General features: G+C 42.4%; 1 protein-coding gene across 1 annotated transcript; it reads left to right on the forward strand.

Annotated features, from left to right (window-relative positions):
- The first annotated feature begins 14302 nt into the window (after positions 1-14302).
- On the forward strand, positions 14303-15218 carry LOC120310367 (trafficking protein particle complex subunit 2-like protein). The gene has a single exon (XM_039348711.1). It carries the CDS (start codon positions 14354-14356, stop codon positions 14771-14773), a length of 420 nt encoding a protein of 139 aa, XP_039204645.1. The 5' UTR covers positions 14303-14353; the 3' UTR covers positions 14774-15218.
- Positions 15219-18312: the final 3094 nt, after the last annotated feature.

Consider the following 18312-nt stretch of genomic DNA (forward strand, 5'->3'; position numbering starts at 1 on the left):
ACAAAGGACTCCCATTGACGACGGTTGCAGTGTCTTCTGGGGTCACGTGATTCTCCTTTTGTGATCTTCTGTCAAGCAAGGTCAATGGGGAAGCCATACTGTATTCATTTCACAACAACTGCAGTGATACACTTAACAGCTGTGGCAAGAAAGGTCGTAAAATGGGTCAGCAGAAAACTAAACAACTGTCTCACATAGCAGCAGAAATTTTGGGCTCAATTGTTGCCGTAAATCGAAGACTAATTTACCAATACTTTTTGGAGAAGCAGAGGAACGGGTGGTCCTCCTGTCTAACAGAAGTCTTCTTTCTGGACAAGTGGCTGATAGTTTTGTATCCATGATTTTGATGACCTATCACAGTGGTGGCGAACCTATGGCACGTGTGCCAGAGGCGGCACTCAGAGCCCTCTCTGTGGGCTCTGGGCACACGCACCATGCCCCAGAGATGGCAACTGTCCCTCTTCAACCAGCCGCCCGCTAACTCACCGAGGTCCTACATGGCCGGATGCATCCCAGCACCCATGCGCTCGCTAGCCTCTGTGTGCGGGGGCCGATGGTGTCAGGCAGCAACTGCCCCGGCCCCTGCCCCATCTTGCCCTGTGACAATGGCACCCCCGCCCTGCCTCACCTTGCCTCACCACCCCGCAGGACAAGTCTCCTGCCCACCGCCCCACCTGGCAGAGACCCCCTGGATCTCCCCCAACCCTGCCTGGCCCCCACAGGCGTCCCTCCCCACGAGCAACATCGAGGTGATCACGCCTACCTTGGCCACACCCACCCAATCTGCCATGACCACCACAGCCACGCCCACCCAGTGGGCCACACCCACCTGGCAGCCGGCAATAAATAAGTGGGTTTTGGGTTGCAGTTTGGGCACTCGGTCTCTAAAAGGTTTGCCATCACTGACCTATCATGAACAGTTGCAATCTACTGAAGTCTGTGCTGTCACTTTATTGTAGATGGTTTCTTTTTGTGGTTCCAAGATAAGAATTGCCTGTATCGTGTACCTGATATCAATTGGTTGTCTATAGCAACTGCATATAATAATCATAATAAAAAAACAAGCATGCCATTTTTTTAAAGCTTCATAAAGGCAAGGGACAATAGATTTGCAGTCCTTTCCACTGATTAAAGATCATACAGACAAGTCCCACCCGGCTTATGTCTAGGATCAGGTCAGGTAGCAGCTGCATACACTACAGCTCCGTGTATTCCAGCCGCCTTTTTAAACAGGAGCCGGTGTAGTTTTAATATAAATTAATTACATTTGTGCCAGAAGGATAAACATCGAACAACTTTCAGGAACATAAAGTGCAATCTGTTCTGTTCATTACACACATTGCCACACATTGGTTGAAAAGCAGTCAACTTTTATTGGCAAAAACAGGGTAGCTAATTTTATCTATTAAGCTGTGTGTAAAATTGGAGGGAAAGTGGGAGGAAGTATCTTGTGCCTCCCTTGCCTTCACCTGGTGGTTTATTCTTCTATAATCTGGAAATCTCTAAAAAAACAACACCAAAACACCTTTTTTTCTTTTCTCATCTGCTGGGATACATAAAGGAAAAAGTTTTGCCTTGCCTGACTTTGACAAATTCAGAAAAACAATCTTATCGTATAATTTTCTTTATGCATTTAGGCAGTATGTAAATCTCTCCTTTTTCCTTCACAAGCATTTAACTTCAAAAAGTCTATTTTCTGTTTCCAAATGGGCATTTAGACTTACAGGGGTTTTAAGGGCACTTCCACAATGAATCTCTCAAAAAGAATTTAAAATCTGGGAGGGTGGGGGGTGGGAAACATCTTCATTTTTTGCCAGCCTTAAGAACAAGAAGCAAAGAATGTCATTTAATCATTGCTTGTCCTTGACTGTCGTAAATTCTGGAGTAAGAAAGCCCTCTCCCCGCCTGTCCTTACAAAAGAGAAATAAACAAAATATCTTGGACTTTCTCCCAACAGCATTCTTACTCCATGTTTAATGTTCGTTTATCTGTCTGAAAGCAAAACATCCAAATAGTTCTTATGAGGCCACGTTTCTCCTTAAAAGACCTGTTGGGGTGACCGAAGTCTGGGAACTGAAAAGCAGAATGTGGTGAAAGTTCTTCAGCTTTTTCCAGGAAATGGGGAATGTACCCATCCTGAAATGGGAGTATAACTTGATTTTTAAGTGCATGCCTTTTCTTTCTGTTTACTGTCCCATTTCGGCTTACTCATACACAGCCGATTTGGAGAATTAACAAATGGACAAGCTTCAGACCTGCCTAAAGAAATGCTAAAAGGACTCAAAGAGATGCTGTTGCAACAAGGGAAACTATTTTGCTTCCAAAACTGGGCACCTGAGCTTGTTGACTGAGCAAACTCTTCCATCTGCCGTGACAGCTGTTTGCTCAGAAACATTCATTCACAAACAATTGCTTGCTCAATCTGTAGTCAGGCAGCCAGTATTTGGGCTGAAATATTGAGAAATGTCGTTTTGTGCTTGGATTTCTAAAATGTTTGGGTTCCATCTCCATCTCGGTCTGCTTTTGAACTGTGGGTTCTTTTGAAGGATGTCTCCATGTTTGAAAAGTAAGGTTCCTTGAGTTTATTCTGGGGGTGGAGTCAAAAGAGGGATCGGCCTAGAATCCCTACATAGCTGCAAGTGGACTAAGTTCAACCCCCCCCCCCTTGAGTGCCATTGACCCTTATCTAACACCTAGCAGGTGCCAACCATGAGTTGAGAAGATTCCTGTGCATAGGTATGTTTAGCAATAAATCAGTTTAATTGGACCTTCACGTGTGGATCTGATCTTTCCCGACTGACAGTTTGCATCCGGATGTCATAATACATGTTTCATAACTTTCCCCACGGACAGCCCCCCCATCCTGAAAAAAAATTCCTCCCTGACCCCTGGCTTTCCATGTCATGTAGGGAACATTCCCTACTCTTAGCAGAGCATGGTTTTGCAGGAGAGATATTTTCACTTCAACTTCTAATCGCTGCATGCATTCAAGCATGATTTATGACTGGGTCCTGATCTGCTTGCCCCAAAAGTAACTGTTGGCATCCTGTTGGTTGTGTGCCCACAGCCCATCTGATACAGTGAAGTGCATTAATGCAATTTGCACTGCCAGCGGGAGAAGAAAACTGGAGACGCAAATCTTACTCAGATATTCCTTATTAGACAATCCTGCCAGGAAGTAGAGGCTGTTGGCTGGTGTTACCACGTCACTCCTTGCACAATGAATAATAATAATAATAATAATAATAATAATAATAATAATAATAATAATAATAGACGAGAAAGAACTGGAGAAGATAACAAAATACAAAGACCTACAAATAGAAATAGAAAGACTGTGGCAAAAGCAAGCAAGGGTAGTACCAATAGTCATAGGCTCCTTGGGTGCAATCCCAAAACAACTGGAGCACCACTTGAACACCATTGGCATTGACAAATTCGCTATTAGTCAATTGCAAAAGGCGGCCTTACTAGGAACTGCTTCCATCCTGCGACGATATCTGTAATACCATCAAACATCCACATCTGCCTATCCCAGGTCCTGGGTAAGGACTCGATAGGTAGACAAAATGCCAAATCCAGTCTGAACATTTGGCTGACTGTGCGATGATCAATCATCAATAATAATAATAATAATAGATGGGAATGATCAATCTTACCAAGTAAGTCTGATCCCGTTAAATATTTCCTGACTGTTCATTTATTCCTGTCTGATTTAACAAAGATTCCAGAAATACCTGTCCATTTTATTTGATATATTCTTCCGATATGTTAAGTGGGATTTGGATTATTGGAGTGCATCACCCCTAAGCAATTGTACTGGACTGAACACCAAGAAAGCATTCTTAATTGAGATGGTAACTTCCTGACAGTTAGAACAATTAATCCGTGAACTCCAGAAGTTGTGAATGCTCCAACACTGGAAGTTCTTAAGAAGAGACTGGACAGCCATTTGTCTGAAATGGTATAGGGCCATGATGGTGAACCTATGGCACGGGTGCCAGAGGCAGCACTCAGAGCCCTCTTTGTGGGCACGTGCGCCGTCATCCCAGTCCTAGGCCTTCAGCTGGGTTTTATAAAACCTTTTTGCTTTAGGCCTTCTATTCTATTCTGTTCTGTTCTGTTCTGTTCCATTCTATTCCATTCCACTCCACTCCACTCCATTCCACTCAACTTCATCCATTCTACTCCACTCCATCTATTCTATTCTATTCTATTCTATTCCATTCCCAAGCAAAGTTAATGGAGAAATCAGATTCGCTTAACCTGCTAACAACTGCAGTGATTCACTTAACAAATGTGGCAAGAGAAGCCGTAAAATGAGGTAAAAGTGAGTTAACAAATTTGTCACTTAGCAACATAAATTTTGCGCTCAATTACAGTCGTAAGTTGAGGACTACCTATACCATATTTTGTCCCCTGTTCTCGGGGCTTTAGAAAAGTTCCAGTTCTCACCAAGAGGTGGCAGGCGAACAGCAGGTTGTGAATGCCCATTGAAGTGTTCAGCCAAGTGGAAACACCACATACTGCAATTTCTCCCCGGCATTCTTAGACTACCAAACTATCTCTGTTCTGAAACTGGGACAAAGGTCAACCAACTACCTAACACTTAGTCATTGTGTGTCGGCCAAAGTCTAAAGGCTAACCTTCCGTCCATTTATTTTCCACTTCTGTTCCTCCCCCTCCCCTTGGGTAGACCTTTGGTTTCAACTTGTAAAAGTGAGGAAGAAGTTGCAGGAAAGTGGAATTTAGTGGGGGAACATCTTTGACAAGTTCTGAATCCACCAAAAAGCAGCTTTTAGGAGTGGAAGAAATAGGATCTCCACCACCTTTTGCATGGCTCAACAAAGAGAGCATTTATTGACCTCTTGACATGAAAATGCATACTCTGTTGTAAAGGGAAGTGCCAAGACTTCACACTTCTGAAATCAGCAGCCCTTTGTAGCAGGAGGCGTACCCATTGGTTTGTTAAAATGACTGAAAAATAGCAACCGATACCGAAATGACAATTCATAATTGAAGGATTCTTCAAGGTCATGTTGCTGAATTACGTTTTTCGGCCAGTATTGTTTCAATAGTTTTATATCCCACTGATCCAAAGAAAGGTATACTTCAGTTTTTCAACATTTTCTGGGAGACAGATTGGCAGCTACTACAAGGGAAAAAGTAATTTATAGGTCCTGGGACTGATTTGGCTAGCGCTCATATGAACAAAACCTCCACGATTGAATGAATTACCTGGGATATTTTTTAAGTAATGGTCTCGCTTTCCTCTTTTATTCTTGCTTGAAAAGAAATGACTAATTTGCCATTAGAGGCAGTGCAGCTTTTTCACAACTGTACCATATTTTTGGAGCACTGTTCTAGCATCCTCCAACATGCAAGAGACAGCTGTGGATCAGACCCTTTTAAGAACCAGCAAACATCTTGTCAAATGCCCTACAGTACCCATCCCCCACATCACAGTTTAAGAGCTAGTCCAGGGCTAGGCAGCTGTATCTTCCAGATGTTCGGACCTCCATCCAAGCCCACGCCAAAGGCAAACACTGGGGGGCTTAGCAATCCAGAACATTGGAGGTCAGAATCCAATTATATTTCATCTCTAGTTATCAACTAAAGAAAACCCCATTTCTGCCTTCCCTGGATTCTGTCATACGATGAAGGGAAGGGGGTGAACAAAGGGGCTTTACGGCCCTCACTTCCTTCAGTACACTTCAAACTGTACTGAATGTGGATAGCACCAAAAGGCCTAATCATAACTGAATGTGGATAGCACCAAACTGGCCTAATCATAACAAAGGGGGCTATTACCTTTCATGTAGTTTTCTTTGAAGTCTCCATCCAGCCGGGCACTAATGAAAAGGGGGTGGAAGTGTAATGCCTGAGACTGTCACTGAAAGAGGGGGGTGATTGGGTGGGGCTACTGGGGAACCCCTTAAAACCTTGAATGGGAGAGCTTGGACCCCAAGTCCTGTCTAGAACGCCTGCCACCATTTTCTCTTAATAAAGGATGCCTTTTGGAAGAATTATTCCAAGAGTTCTGTCTTCTTAAGATGCAAAGTGGGGTGGGTCCTTACAGTTGCCTGATAATGCTGGATTCCTCTCCTTCAATTAGAAGGGTCCGGTGACCTTGGATGAGTGCAAGCAGTAGGAAGGGTGGAAAGATTCCAAAACCAAAGGCCGTTTCACCCATTCAGCTTCTACTACTCTCCTCCGAATTCAGAAAAGTTTTTAAAAGGTCAATCCCTCCCACCTTAAGGACTACAAATGATTCTAAAACCCATGCTTGCTTTTTAGAAAGCAAAGTCTCTTCTTTTTTTTAATGTCCGTGAGACAAACAAGATGGGAGCAAGGACACGCCCAATTCGTGTGAGTTGGAGAAACATCAGAATGGCGGAGAAGCAAGGAAAAGCCTTGGAGAAGCGTGGCTAACCAGGAGAGCAAAACCGGAGCCGTTGATACCCAGGGCATTGCAGATCAGGATGCTTCATGCCCCCCCCCCAAAACAGGACCACCGAAAGAAGACACGAGTGTTCTCTGAAACCCAGAAAGCGATTTGCTACAAGGTTGGGTCTGCTGGTCAGGAGAAGGGAATTTTTCTTTGTTCCCTCTTAAAATTGGCACCCTGATTTTTCTTCTAGTACTTACTTAACGGGAAACCCTAAAACTGCAATTGTTCTAAAGTAGTGTTTCCAGCACCACCACGACCACTTCACCACCACCATCAGTAGTAGGTTCTTGAGGTTCACCTTGCATCCTTCCAAAGAGTTGGGACCGCAACGATCGGAATTCCTAATTCGTGTATCTTTTGGTCCCCTGGTCTCCCAAAAGCATTGGAAAGCATTCTAATATTTATGTGATTTGGTATGCGCCTGAACTGGGACAAGCATCTTCAGCCAGAAGTTCTGAACTTTCCCTTCTGTAATCCTTGTATGAAAAGGAGTTTGAAGTGGGCCATGTGCAGCACTGATTGTCTTCAGCAGTTATCATTTCTATGGTACCTATTATAATGCAGCCCCATTCATTTTCTTTTTTTTATTTCTACACTAGTTGCTTCTAACTTCCTTTTATTTAAAATTTTAAATTCCTTCCTTCTTCTCCAGAGAGCTATTAAGAGATTTCTCAAGAAATGTCATGCAAAATATGACATTTGAGAGGAAAACACCTGAAAGTTTCTTTTTTATTTTGCCTCTCCTTCTTTGCTCTTACAACAATAAAATCTGCAAAGTAAATTCAGAAATACCCCAAGAAGAGGAAGGAGGAGGAGGAGGAGGATAAGAAGAGGAGAACGAGAAGGAGGAGGAGGAGGAGGAGGAGGAGGAGGAGAAGAGGAGAAGGAGAAGAAGGAGGAGGAGGAGAAGGAGAAGAAGGAGGAGGAGAAGGAGAAGAAGGAGGAGGAAGATAAGAAGAGGAGAAGGAGAAGAAGGAGGAAGAGGAAAAGAAGGAGGAGGAGGAGGAGAGGAGAAGGAGAAGAGGAGAAGGAGAAGGAGAGGAAGAAGGAGGAAGAGGAGGAGGAGAAGAAGAGGAGGAGAAGAAGGAGGAGGATAAGAAGAGGAGAAGGAAGAGGAGAAGAAGGAGGAGGAGGAGGAAGAGAAAGAGAAGAAAGAAGAAGAGAGAAACCATTCTGTTGGGTTTACAATTTTTGAAAGCTGAAAACACAAATTTTAGCACAATAGTAATTCTGACTTCTGAAGGTGTTTACCAAGAACTGCTTGTCTACCTATTTAAAGAACTGACCTGACAAACTATTCACCTATCTTTTGCTTCCTGACCCAATATGGATTCTAGTTGAACAATGCTGGATATTTAAAAAAAAAATGTTGCTGTGCATAAAATACCCCTTGCTTTCCTCTATTGAAGCAACTGTGACTTTGACTTTTCTTGCTTCTTTTAAACTGCATCGCCTGGGAGATACAAGAGCCTTTGTCAACCAACCCAATCCGCTTTCAGGTGGATTCTCCTTTGGCTGCAAAGAAAGCTGTCATTCAAGGAGGAAGTTGTGTTCTTTGACTTGAGTTGCACGAACATTGGCCAAATGACACGAAGACTCACTTTATTGTTTAGGGAAGTCATTTGGCGTTTAACCACATTTTTATGCAGCCTGAAAAGGAAACTAATTCACAATTCACAAGGCTGAACGAGACTTTGACACTTCCTGTAACACTGCAGAATGTTTTCAATGAAACATTGTCTTCTCCGTGAGGATAGGGCATATTTGCAGAAGCTTTGTTTTTCCACCTCTCCTTTTCATGAACGTCACCTGGTTGCATGGTTAGCCTGATTAAAAAAATACACCTTGCAATAATATACCCGATGTAAACTTGTTTCTCTCAATCCTGATGTGATGTTCAGAGGCTATACGGGTAATCCTTCACTTACAACAGCTTTGTTTAGTGACTCTTCAAAGTTACAACAGCACTGAAAAAAGTGACTTATGACCATTTTTCACATGACTGTTGCAGCATCCCCATTGTCACATCATCACAATCCAGACACTTGGCCACTGACTCATATTTATGACGGTTGCAGTGTTCCGGGGTCGTGGAATCACCTGACAAGCAAAGTCAATGGGGAAGCCAGATTCACTTGACAAGTATGTTACTAAACAACCGCAATGATTCACTTAACAATGTGGCAAGAAAGGACTTACCGTACTTAACAAACATCTCAGCAGCAAAAATTATAGTCGTAACTCGAGGACTGCCTGTATACCATTTGACACGAGTACATGACAGAGCAGATAAGTACATATGGACTGAGAGCTGAACTGTTAGCTTGTTTTATTTTGGATGTTCATCCATCTCTCTTTGATGGGGCTCATACATTATGCTAAGCCATTGTGAGTCTGATCATGGATTGTGGAATAAGACACAGTTGGATGGGGTGGCATATTACACTAGCCATAAAATAAGGGAGATACATCATAGGGATTGCGTTCCTATAGAAGACTAGTTTAGAAACTAGCAGTGTATGTATGTACCTGAAACTTGTTTGTTGGGGCAGAACAAATCAAAGTGAACATAGCAACTGTAGGGTTAATCTCAGTTTAGGATGGCTGTCCAATCTCTTCTTAAAAACTTCCAGTGTTGGAGCATTCACCACTTCTGGAGGCAGGTTGTTCCACTGGTTAATTGTTCTAACGGTCAGGAAGTTTCTCCTTAGTTCTAGGTTGCTTCTGTCCTTGATCAGTTTCCATTCGTTGCTTTTTGTCCTGTCTTCAGGCACTTTGGAAAATAGCTTGACTCCCTCTTCTTTGATGCTATTTGCCTTTCTTGGAATATGGTTATTTATTTATTTTTTAAAGATTAAGTTAGAAATAGTAGGATGATTTTGTTACCAATAATTCATTGTCGTAAATGGTCAGAAGGTTTTGTCTGTGCATATTTAAGCTCTAATTGAATTAGATCTTTGTATTTCTTGGGCCATACTTAGTTTCATCTTTAACCTGCGCACCCACTAGAAAACACTCAGTCCATCTTTTTAGTTCATCATTCCACACAGCATGGATGTGTTTGACTCTGAAGTACTGCTTTGCTAGTATGGCTAAAAAAACAAACAAAAACAAATATGAACAAAACAAGCCTTGATAAAGGATTCTGCAAAGTTCTGCTTTTCAGGTGACTTTTCATCAATGATCTTTCTCATACTTTTAAATACTATTGATCTAAAGAAACCTACAGTCCATTTCCCCAATATTTTGCTGCTAATAAATCTGAAAACTGACATACATCACCACCAAAAATTAATTTCTCATATTTCATTGTTTTATAAGACAATGAGGGAAACGATCGATAAAATTATACTCAGATTAATTATCAAAGATTGCTGAATGTTCTTTCCAACTTCCTCTAAAAACCATTGATGATTAATATGTGCCTCCTGACTAGCAGTGTTAATATGTACTGTTTTATAATGCATTAGGAATATTTCAGTTAATATTGCATAATGCAAATTTACGAAAGGGTATGATCAAAGCTGATCAGGAGATTAACATGATTTTAATACCACATAAAGTTTCAAAATGGTTCACTTAGTTCCATTCTGAACTTGCCCACTTTCAACAGGCTTTCAAAAGATCCTGCTGTATTTGATAAAAGAATGTAATAATTACAGAAGAAGTTCCTTTGATTTTTTTTTTCAGTTGTGTGGCTTCAGACAAGCACACTGTGCCTATTCCTGATTGATAGGATCTCACTAACTTACAAAGACATCGCTACAGTGTCTGATTTGGAATCAGGTTAAACTTCTGACCAATGCTTTTTCCAGGATGGGTCTCTAATTGTATAAACTCCTCTCTCTTCCGTTGCTCTTCGTTGTATCTGTTGCAAGTGGGTTACTACTCCCCTCAAGAAATTGACTGGACAAGTTCCCCCTTGCAAATAGGACATACATTAGAGACTAAACTTGCAAAGTGAATCAGTCACCAATTCTTGACTCACAGAGTCTATTCTGCTCTACTCTACCCTACTCTACCCTACTCTACTCTACTCTATTCTATTCTATTCTATTCTATTCTATTCTATTCTATTCTATTCTATTCTATTCTATTCTATTCTATTCTTATTCCATTCCATTCCATATGGAATTGAGAATGAATTCTACAGATTCTTGGAGGATTGGTCTACCCACATATAATAGCCTTGATGATGCTTTGTTATCTCATGTATAGCTGACCATGGGTACCAATTTTTGCCATCCCATTCATATTTACAAACTTTGTGAGTCCTTTGCATGACAAAGAATACAAAACAAGATTGCCTATTGGTTTGATCCAGCAGCAGTCTTCTAACATCTTCAGTTTTCTGAACAGTTCTTCATGGTTTTGGGGGTGCTCCTTTCCAGGGATAACCAATCTGAAAGTGCTTGAGGTCACCACCCTTCATTTGTACAAGAGAGACACCATCTTAATCCTCCGGAGCGTAGCAGCTGACAATCCTATTTGAACACTTTAGAAATTGTTTTCCCAAAGCCCTTCCATTCAGTGTGTTCTTTTTTTAGTATGACAGGATGTGAAAGCTCCTTTGTTGCTAAGAATCACCACAATATTTGAATATATTCAAGGATGCTCTTGTGGATAGTGTCCTAAATACAGCTGGTGATGATTCAGAGACATGTGCAAAGAAGAAATATTAGTTTAGGGTATTCTCCACTAACCAACAAATTCTAAATCTATTGATTGAAAGTAAACTTAAGGCTGAGTTAAAGGAAAGTGTGTACATTGTGTGTGTGGCGGGGGGGGAGAATAGAAATAGTCTTTTATTCAAAAGAGGAGAAGGTTTGAGCACATATTTCTGGTCACCCATCTTGATTTTTATTACCGCCTGTGGACACCCTTGTGGATAAGGAGAAGCTGTTTAATTGTTGATTAACTGGTTAATTGTTCTGTCAGGAAATTTCTCCTTAGTTCTAGGTTGCTTCTCTCCCTGATTAGTTTTCATCCGTTGCTTGTTCTCCTGCCTTCAGTCACCTTGGAGAATAGCTTCACTCCCTCTTCTTTTTGGCAGCCCCTGAGATATTGGAACGATGCTATCATGTCCCACCTCGTCCTTCTCTTCATTAAACTAGACATACCCAATTCCAGCAAACGTTCCTTATATGCTTTAGCCTCCAGTCCCCTAATCATCTTTGTTGTTCTTCTCTGTACTCTTTCTAGAGCAGTGGTTCTCAACCTGTGGGTCGGGACCCCATTTGGGGTCGAACGACCATTTCACGGGGGTCGCCAAACAATGCAGTCCACCATTTTTTCCCCTTTTCCTTAGCTGTGCTACTCCCTTTTATTCTATTGGCTTTTGAAAGCCAATAGAATAGATTCTCTTGAATAAGTCTAATTCTATTGGCTTTCAAAAGCCAATAGGAATTGTCCAGCTGTCTCTGCCCTGCTGAGCCCGCCAAAAGTCCCATTCTGCAAACGGTGCTGCACCAGTTGAGTAGTCTTTGACTTACGACCGGTTGAGTAGTCCTCGACTTACGACCGGTTGGGGGTCACGGCATTAAAAAGGTTGAGAACCACTGTTCTAGAGTCTCAACATGGACAAATCCAGAAACCTGTTACAGGTGGAGTAATGTTTTAGAAAGAAGTGGGGACGATATCACAAGTGTCCATTCAAATCAACCTATAAGACCTTCCCTTTCAGCAAATTGGCACGGGTGGCATGTTTTAGAGAAGATGCATGAACTTCAGACTATTTCCTTGTGAAAGGCACGCTGGCTACAGGACGTCTTCTTCATAACCTGTGATTTATGACATGCTTCCTTCAGCTTTTGATAGTCCGGTGCAAAGTGGACTTGCAAGACTAATGTCAGCTTTACTAGGCAGACCAGACAGAGAACACGATCAGACGAGCTAATTTTACTTGAAGTTAAATTTATTGTAAAATTACATAGACAGAATCTTGCAAGCCTGAAAGTACTGTATAAATCTCCCCCACATCTCCTACACACATGGTGGCACGCAGAGCCCTCTCTGTGGGCACACGCGCCGTCGCCCTAGTCCTAGGCTTTCAGCTGGATTTTATAAAACCTTTTCGCTTTAGGCCTCTGCCAACGTGCGCAAAAAAAAAAAAAAAGTTCAATCCATCAATCAATTTCAACTTCTCCGGGGGGGGGGGAAGATCTCACAAAGTTGGAATTGATTGATTGAACTTTTTAGTCCCACCCAGTCTGCCGTTACCACTAAGGGCCACGCCTACCCAATGGGCCACACCCACCCAGCACCCGACGATACGTAAGTGGGTTTTGGGTTGCAGTCTGGGCACTCGGTCTCTAAAAGGTTCGCCATCACTGTCCTATACAGTCCAAGCAAGTTGTTGTTGTTGTTAATTGTGAAGTCGTGTCCGACCCATCGCGACTCCATGGACAACGTTCCTCCAAGTCTTCCTGTCCTCTACCATCTTCTGGAGTCCATTTAAGTTCACACCTACTGCTTCAGTGACTCCATCCCAAGCAAGTAGGGAGGGTCTTTTAATTTATTAGTGTTGTGTTTTCCGTTCGTTGGCAATTGATGAAGACACATGGTGACAAACCACAAGCTCTTTATTTCTCTCTCCTACAACCAAGCAAAAAGCAAAAGGCACGCAGGCCTTTCATAGGGCCAGAAACCCGGACAGTGTGAACCAATAGAAATTGAGCATTTTCGCGCCTTGCGCATGGGCACAAACCTGGCGCCACCCAGTCTGGTCCCGGGCAGCTTTTGGAATGCCCGGGACCAATTGCCACATTCTGAACCTGCGTTCAGCTCTTGCAAGCTCAGGACACAATAATTAGGATATAGTAAAATGTAGGATATTCCTATATTGCCTTTCCTTGGCGACCTCATCAGCAAATAAATATAAAAACATCGGTGGATAATTTCTGTGAGGGCAATTTAAATGCAGACAAGGCTGTCTGACATTTGACTGAATGACTGACCCCATCCCTCCTTGGGACTCTCTGCAAAGCAAAATTTCAGAAGCAGATTCTGTTTCGAATTCAGCAGACGAGGAATAAAGAATTGGTAGGAAACAGTTGCAAGAGAATTTCTCTGCCCAATGCCAATATTTTTAGGAGCAGATCTACTCCACCAGAGCAGTTTATTGTACTTTTTACTTTCATGCTAATGCAAAGATACACGAGGCAGCTTTTAAATCAATGCAATTAAACCGTATACGTCTTTTTTAGTTTCGGCGGATTTGTTTGAAAGATCCGTTAATCGCATCCAACGGCAGGATTCTCCTTTTTAAAAACTGGTTTACTTTTCTCCATATTTGTACAAACATAACCAAAGCTGCACTTTAGGCAGCCCAGGGGTGGGGGTGGGGAATCAGTAAGCATTAGATAACCCTGAAATTTGCATGGATGTGAATATAGTCTGTGGAACGCAGTGTAATGGAAAAATTAAGAAATCTAATGATTACTCAGTGACAAGAATGAGGACAAGGTGAGGTCTAAAAATGGGCTGGAAAGAGCGATGGAATGAAATAGCTGGGAGGGGAGGAGAGAGAAGGAAAGGAAAATCAGATGGGAGGGGAACTTGATGACTGCACAAGGAAAGCAGAGTAGAAATGACATCCAATACCAAGATAAAATTGCAAGCAGAAGCATTCTGTGGTCCATAGATACTTTTACATAATCAGGAGAGAAAAATAAAAATAAAATACAAGGCAATATTTATATGTCAGGGTTGAATTGTGGAATCCTTGGTGGCCTCTGGGTTTTTACTTGTTTTCTTGCCGACATTTCATAACCCAGCTAGGCAACTTCATCAGGGCTAGAAGGGTGTGGAGTTTCATCTGTGTTTATATATAGTAGCTTTCCCTGTCAGCATTGGTGGAAGTGTTCTTGGTGGAGAGAGGAAGCTCGCCTGCCCGGAGCCGAGATGGCGGTGTGCATTGCGGTGATCACCAAGGAGAACTACCCATTCTACATCAAGGGCCTCCCCATCGAGAACGCGCTGAAATTCCACTACATAGTGCACACCTCGCTGGACGTGGTGGACGAGAAGGTCTCGGCGCTGGGGAAGGCGCTGGTGGACGAGCAGGACCTCTATCTTGGCCTCCTCTACCCCACCGAGGACTACAAGGTCTATGGCTACGTGACCAATTCCAAACTCAAGTTTGTGCTGGTGGTGGATTCTTCCAATACAGCACTTCGAGACAATGAAATCCGCAGAATGTTCAGGACATTGCGTAATTCTTATACAGATGTCATGTGTAACTCCTTTTACAATCCTGGAGACCAAATTCAATCCAGGGTCTTTGATAACACAGTGATGTCCATGATGGTTTCCAGTTGCTGAAAGTCCTGCCTCTTCTACCAGCTCCTTAGACTGAAAAAAACCTACACCCTGCACTGTTTCATGTTCTTCTGTCCTTAAACAACTTTACTCAAAAAAAAGGAAGTGTTTTTGTTGGTTCCTTGATTAGATTGTTGTTAATTATTTGATTCTCTGAGTTGGTACTTCCTTGAATGGGGCATTGTTTACTGCTTGGCTGTTGGTCCAGTATCAATCTTGGTGTTAACTGATGCTTATCTGGGTGTTGATTGCTGGTGAGGAGCTGTTTTGGACTTTTTGCCTAGCACTGATGATAACTACATATACAAGATGTTAATACATTTTAGAGAAAGTCTAACAGATGCACCCAATGCCCCTTTGAAATACTTCACTCACGTGGTTACAGCGACAAGAATTGTATTCGCTCAAAATTGGAAAGCTACGGCTATACCTAGTGAGGAAAATTTAATTCATAAAATTATGCACTGCACAGAATTAGATAGGTTAACTAAGAGACTCAAAAATCAGGATGAAACGGATTTTTACCAAATTTGGAATAAATTTTATAGATGGTGGGGGAAAAAATATGGAAGTCATTGTAATGAGATAAGTTAAGATTGAGATTAGAGTGATGTTATTGTAAAGGTTTTTTTTCATATATTAGTAGTTAATTGTGAATATGAATTGTGATGTATGTCAAATTTGATTTACCATGTTCAATGTTTTTAATTTTTGTTATTCAATAAAAAATATTTTTTTTTAAAAAAAGAAATACTTCAGCCCCAAACATTTCGTGACATGGATGTCTTCAACAGAGCAACTTCCAGGAATCCCTATCAGGAAGTATTTCTGCACTATTGGGAAAGTCTGTTCAGAAATGTTTCCACATGCAAATCCTCCTCACACTTCTGCTGAATGTCTGCAGGCACACATTCTTGTCTCTCTGATGAAGACAACAACACATTTCCCCTTGAAGGTAATTCCTCAGACAGCTTCCTGGTGACACAAGTTGGGTGGGGAGGCCTCTCCTTCCTCAGCATCTAACAATTGTTGACCGTTTAACACGCTCACCGAAAGTGGAAAAGATACAAATTAATACCACTTTACAATGCCTTGGTAAGGCCACACTTGGAATACTGCATCCAGTTTTGGTCACCATGATATAAAAAAGATGTTGACACTCTAGCCCAGTGGTTCTCAACCTGTGGGTCGGGACCCCATTTGGGGTCGAACGACCATTTCACGGGGGTTGCCAAACAACGCAGTCCGTCATTTTTCCCCCCTTTTCCTTAGCTGTGCTACTCCCTTTTATTCTATTGGCTTTTGAAAGCCAATAGAATAGACTCTCTTGAATAGAGTCTAATTCTATTGGCTTTCAAAGCCAATAGGAATTGTCCAGGCTGTCTCTGCCCTGCTGAGCCCGCCAAAAGTCCCATTCTGCAAACGGTGCTGCACCAGTTGAGTAGTCCTTGACTTACGACCGGTTGAGTAGTCCTCGACTTACGACCGGTTGGGAGTCGCGGCATTAAAAAGGTTGAGAACCACTGCTCTAGAAAGTGCAGAGAAGAGCAACAAAGATGATTAGAGGCCTGGAGGCTAAAACACGTGAAGAACGGTTGCAGGAATTGGGTATGTCTAGCCTAGAGAAAAGAAGGGCTGGGAGTGACATGATAGCAGTCTTCCAGTATCTGAGGGGCTGCCGCAAGGAAGAGGGGGTCAACTATTTCTCCAAAACACTTACAGGCAGGACAGGAAGCAACGGATGGAAGATCACTAAAGATAGATTCAATCTAGAACTAGGGAAAAAAATCCTGACAGAACAATCGATCAGTAGAACAAATTGTTTCCAGAGATTGTGAGTGCTTCAACACTGGAGATTTTTAGGAAGAGATTGGACAACCATTTGTGTGAAATGGTATGAGGCAGTGGTTCTCAACCTTTTTAATGCCGTGACCCCCAACCGGTCATAAGTCGAGGACTACTCAACTGGTGCAGCACCGTTTGCAGAATGGGACTTTTGGCGGGCTCAGCAGGGCCGAGACAGCCTGGACAATTCCTATTGGCTTTTGAAAGCCAATAGAATTAGACTCTATTCAAGAGAGTCTATTCTATTGGCTTTCAAAAGCTAATAGAATAAAAGGGAGTAGCACAGCTAAGGAAAAGGGGGAAAAAAGGGCGGACTGCGTTGTTTGGCGACCCCCGTGAAATGGTCGTTCGATCCCAAATGGGGTCCCGACCCACAGGTTGAGAACCATTGGTATAAATCTTCCTGCCTGACAGGGGGTTGGACTAGAAGACCTCCAAGGTCCCTTCCAACTTTGTTATTCTGATGCTTTAGAGAGGACTAAATTAGCGACAAGAGACTCAACTGGGAGGCAAGCATACTTGGACAGAAGTCCAAACTTGACTTTCTGTGGTTATTATTCTTATTATTCTATAGATGTTTTCATATATATATATACTCTTGCAATGTTAGGGTAATGGGGTGGATTGAATGAAATTCAGATTTCTTGGCAGTGTTCAACTGGGACAGAAAGCATGCTTGGGAAGAGAAAGAGAGAAGGAAGTGCACCATTAAAACTGGCAAATTCAGATAGATCAGTGACAATGATTTTTAGACTTGAGCTTCTGCTGTATCCAATGAGCACAAGTGAAGAGTGAGTTTAAGGGTTCGCTTAAGCTGAGTTTTCTTAGGGTCTCCTAATGTGAGCTTTTCCTGCTTTATCCCCATGACCTTGCCCCCTTTTCACAGGGCTAGAAAGACCTCAGAGGTCTTCTAGTCCAACTCCTGCTCCAGGCAGGGGAACGTATACCATCCCAGTCAAATGGTGGCCCAGTCTATTCTTGAAAACCTCCAGTAATGGAGCATCCAGAACTCTGGGAGACAAGTATTCAATTGATTCATTGTCAGACAATTTCTCCTTATTTCTAGGCTGGAACTAGATCATGCGAAGTATTAGTACTGCTTTATAAAACCCTAGTAAGACCAGACCTGGAATACTGCAACCAAGTTTGGTCACCAAAGCGGTAATAATACTTTGCATGATCTTGATTCTATGCTTCTGTTTGCACAACCCAGGATTGTATTAGCTTTTTTGGCTGCTAATGCACACTGCCGGCTCATAGTCAAGTGATCGTCCACTAGGACTCCAAGGTCCCTCTCACAGTTGCTGTTTTTAAGCCAGGTCTCGCCCACTCTGTACTTGTACCTTTGGTTTTTCCTGCCTAAATGTAAGACTTTGTTTTTCTCCACACTGAAACTCATTTTGTTGGATAGGGCCCATTGTTCAAGTTTGTCCAGATCTTTTTGGATCCTGAGTTTGTCTTCTGGGGTGTTGGCTACTCCTGTCAGTTTGGTGTCATCTGCAAATTTAATGAGTTCCCCTTCAATTCTCTCATCTAGGTCATTGATGAAGATATTGAAGCGTACTGGGCCTAAGACAGAACCTTGTGGTACCCCACTGCTTAATCTCCAAGCATGGTTGTTTTCTTGTGTAGGACGCTAAGAATAAGACGCAGGCATGTCTTGAGCAGAGATTTGAAGCTGCAGGACACAGCTTGAC

The sequence above is a fragment of the Crotalus tigris genome, unplaced genomic scaffold (assembly GCF_016545835.1).
Source record: "Crotalus tigris isolate CLP2741 ecotype Arizona unplaced genomic scaffold, ASM1654583v1 scf7180000018172.2679963, whole genome shotgun sequence".
Lineage (NCBI taxonomy): Eukaryota > Metazoa > Chordata > Lepidosauria > Squamata > Viperidae > Crotalus > Crotalus tigris.

Coding starts and splice junctions, on each gene's coding strand:
- LOC120310367 (XM_039348711.1), top strand. CDS start 14,354: ATGGCGGTGTGCATTGCGGTGATCACCAAGGAGAACTACCCATTCTAC.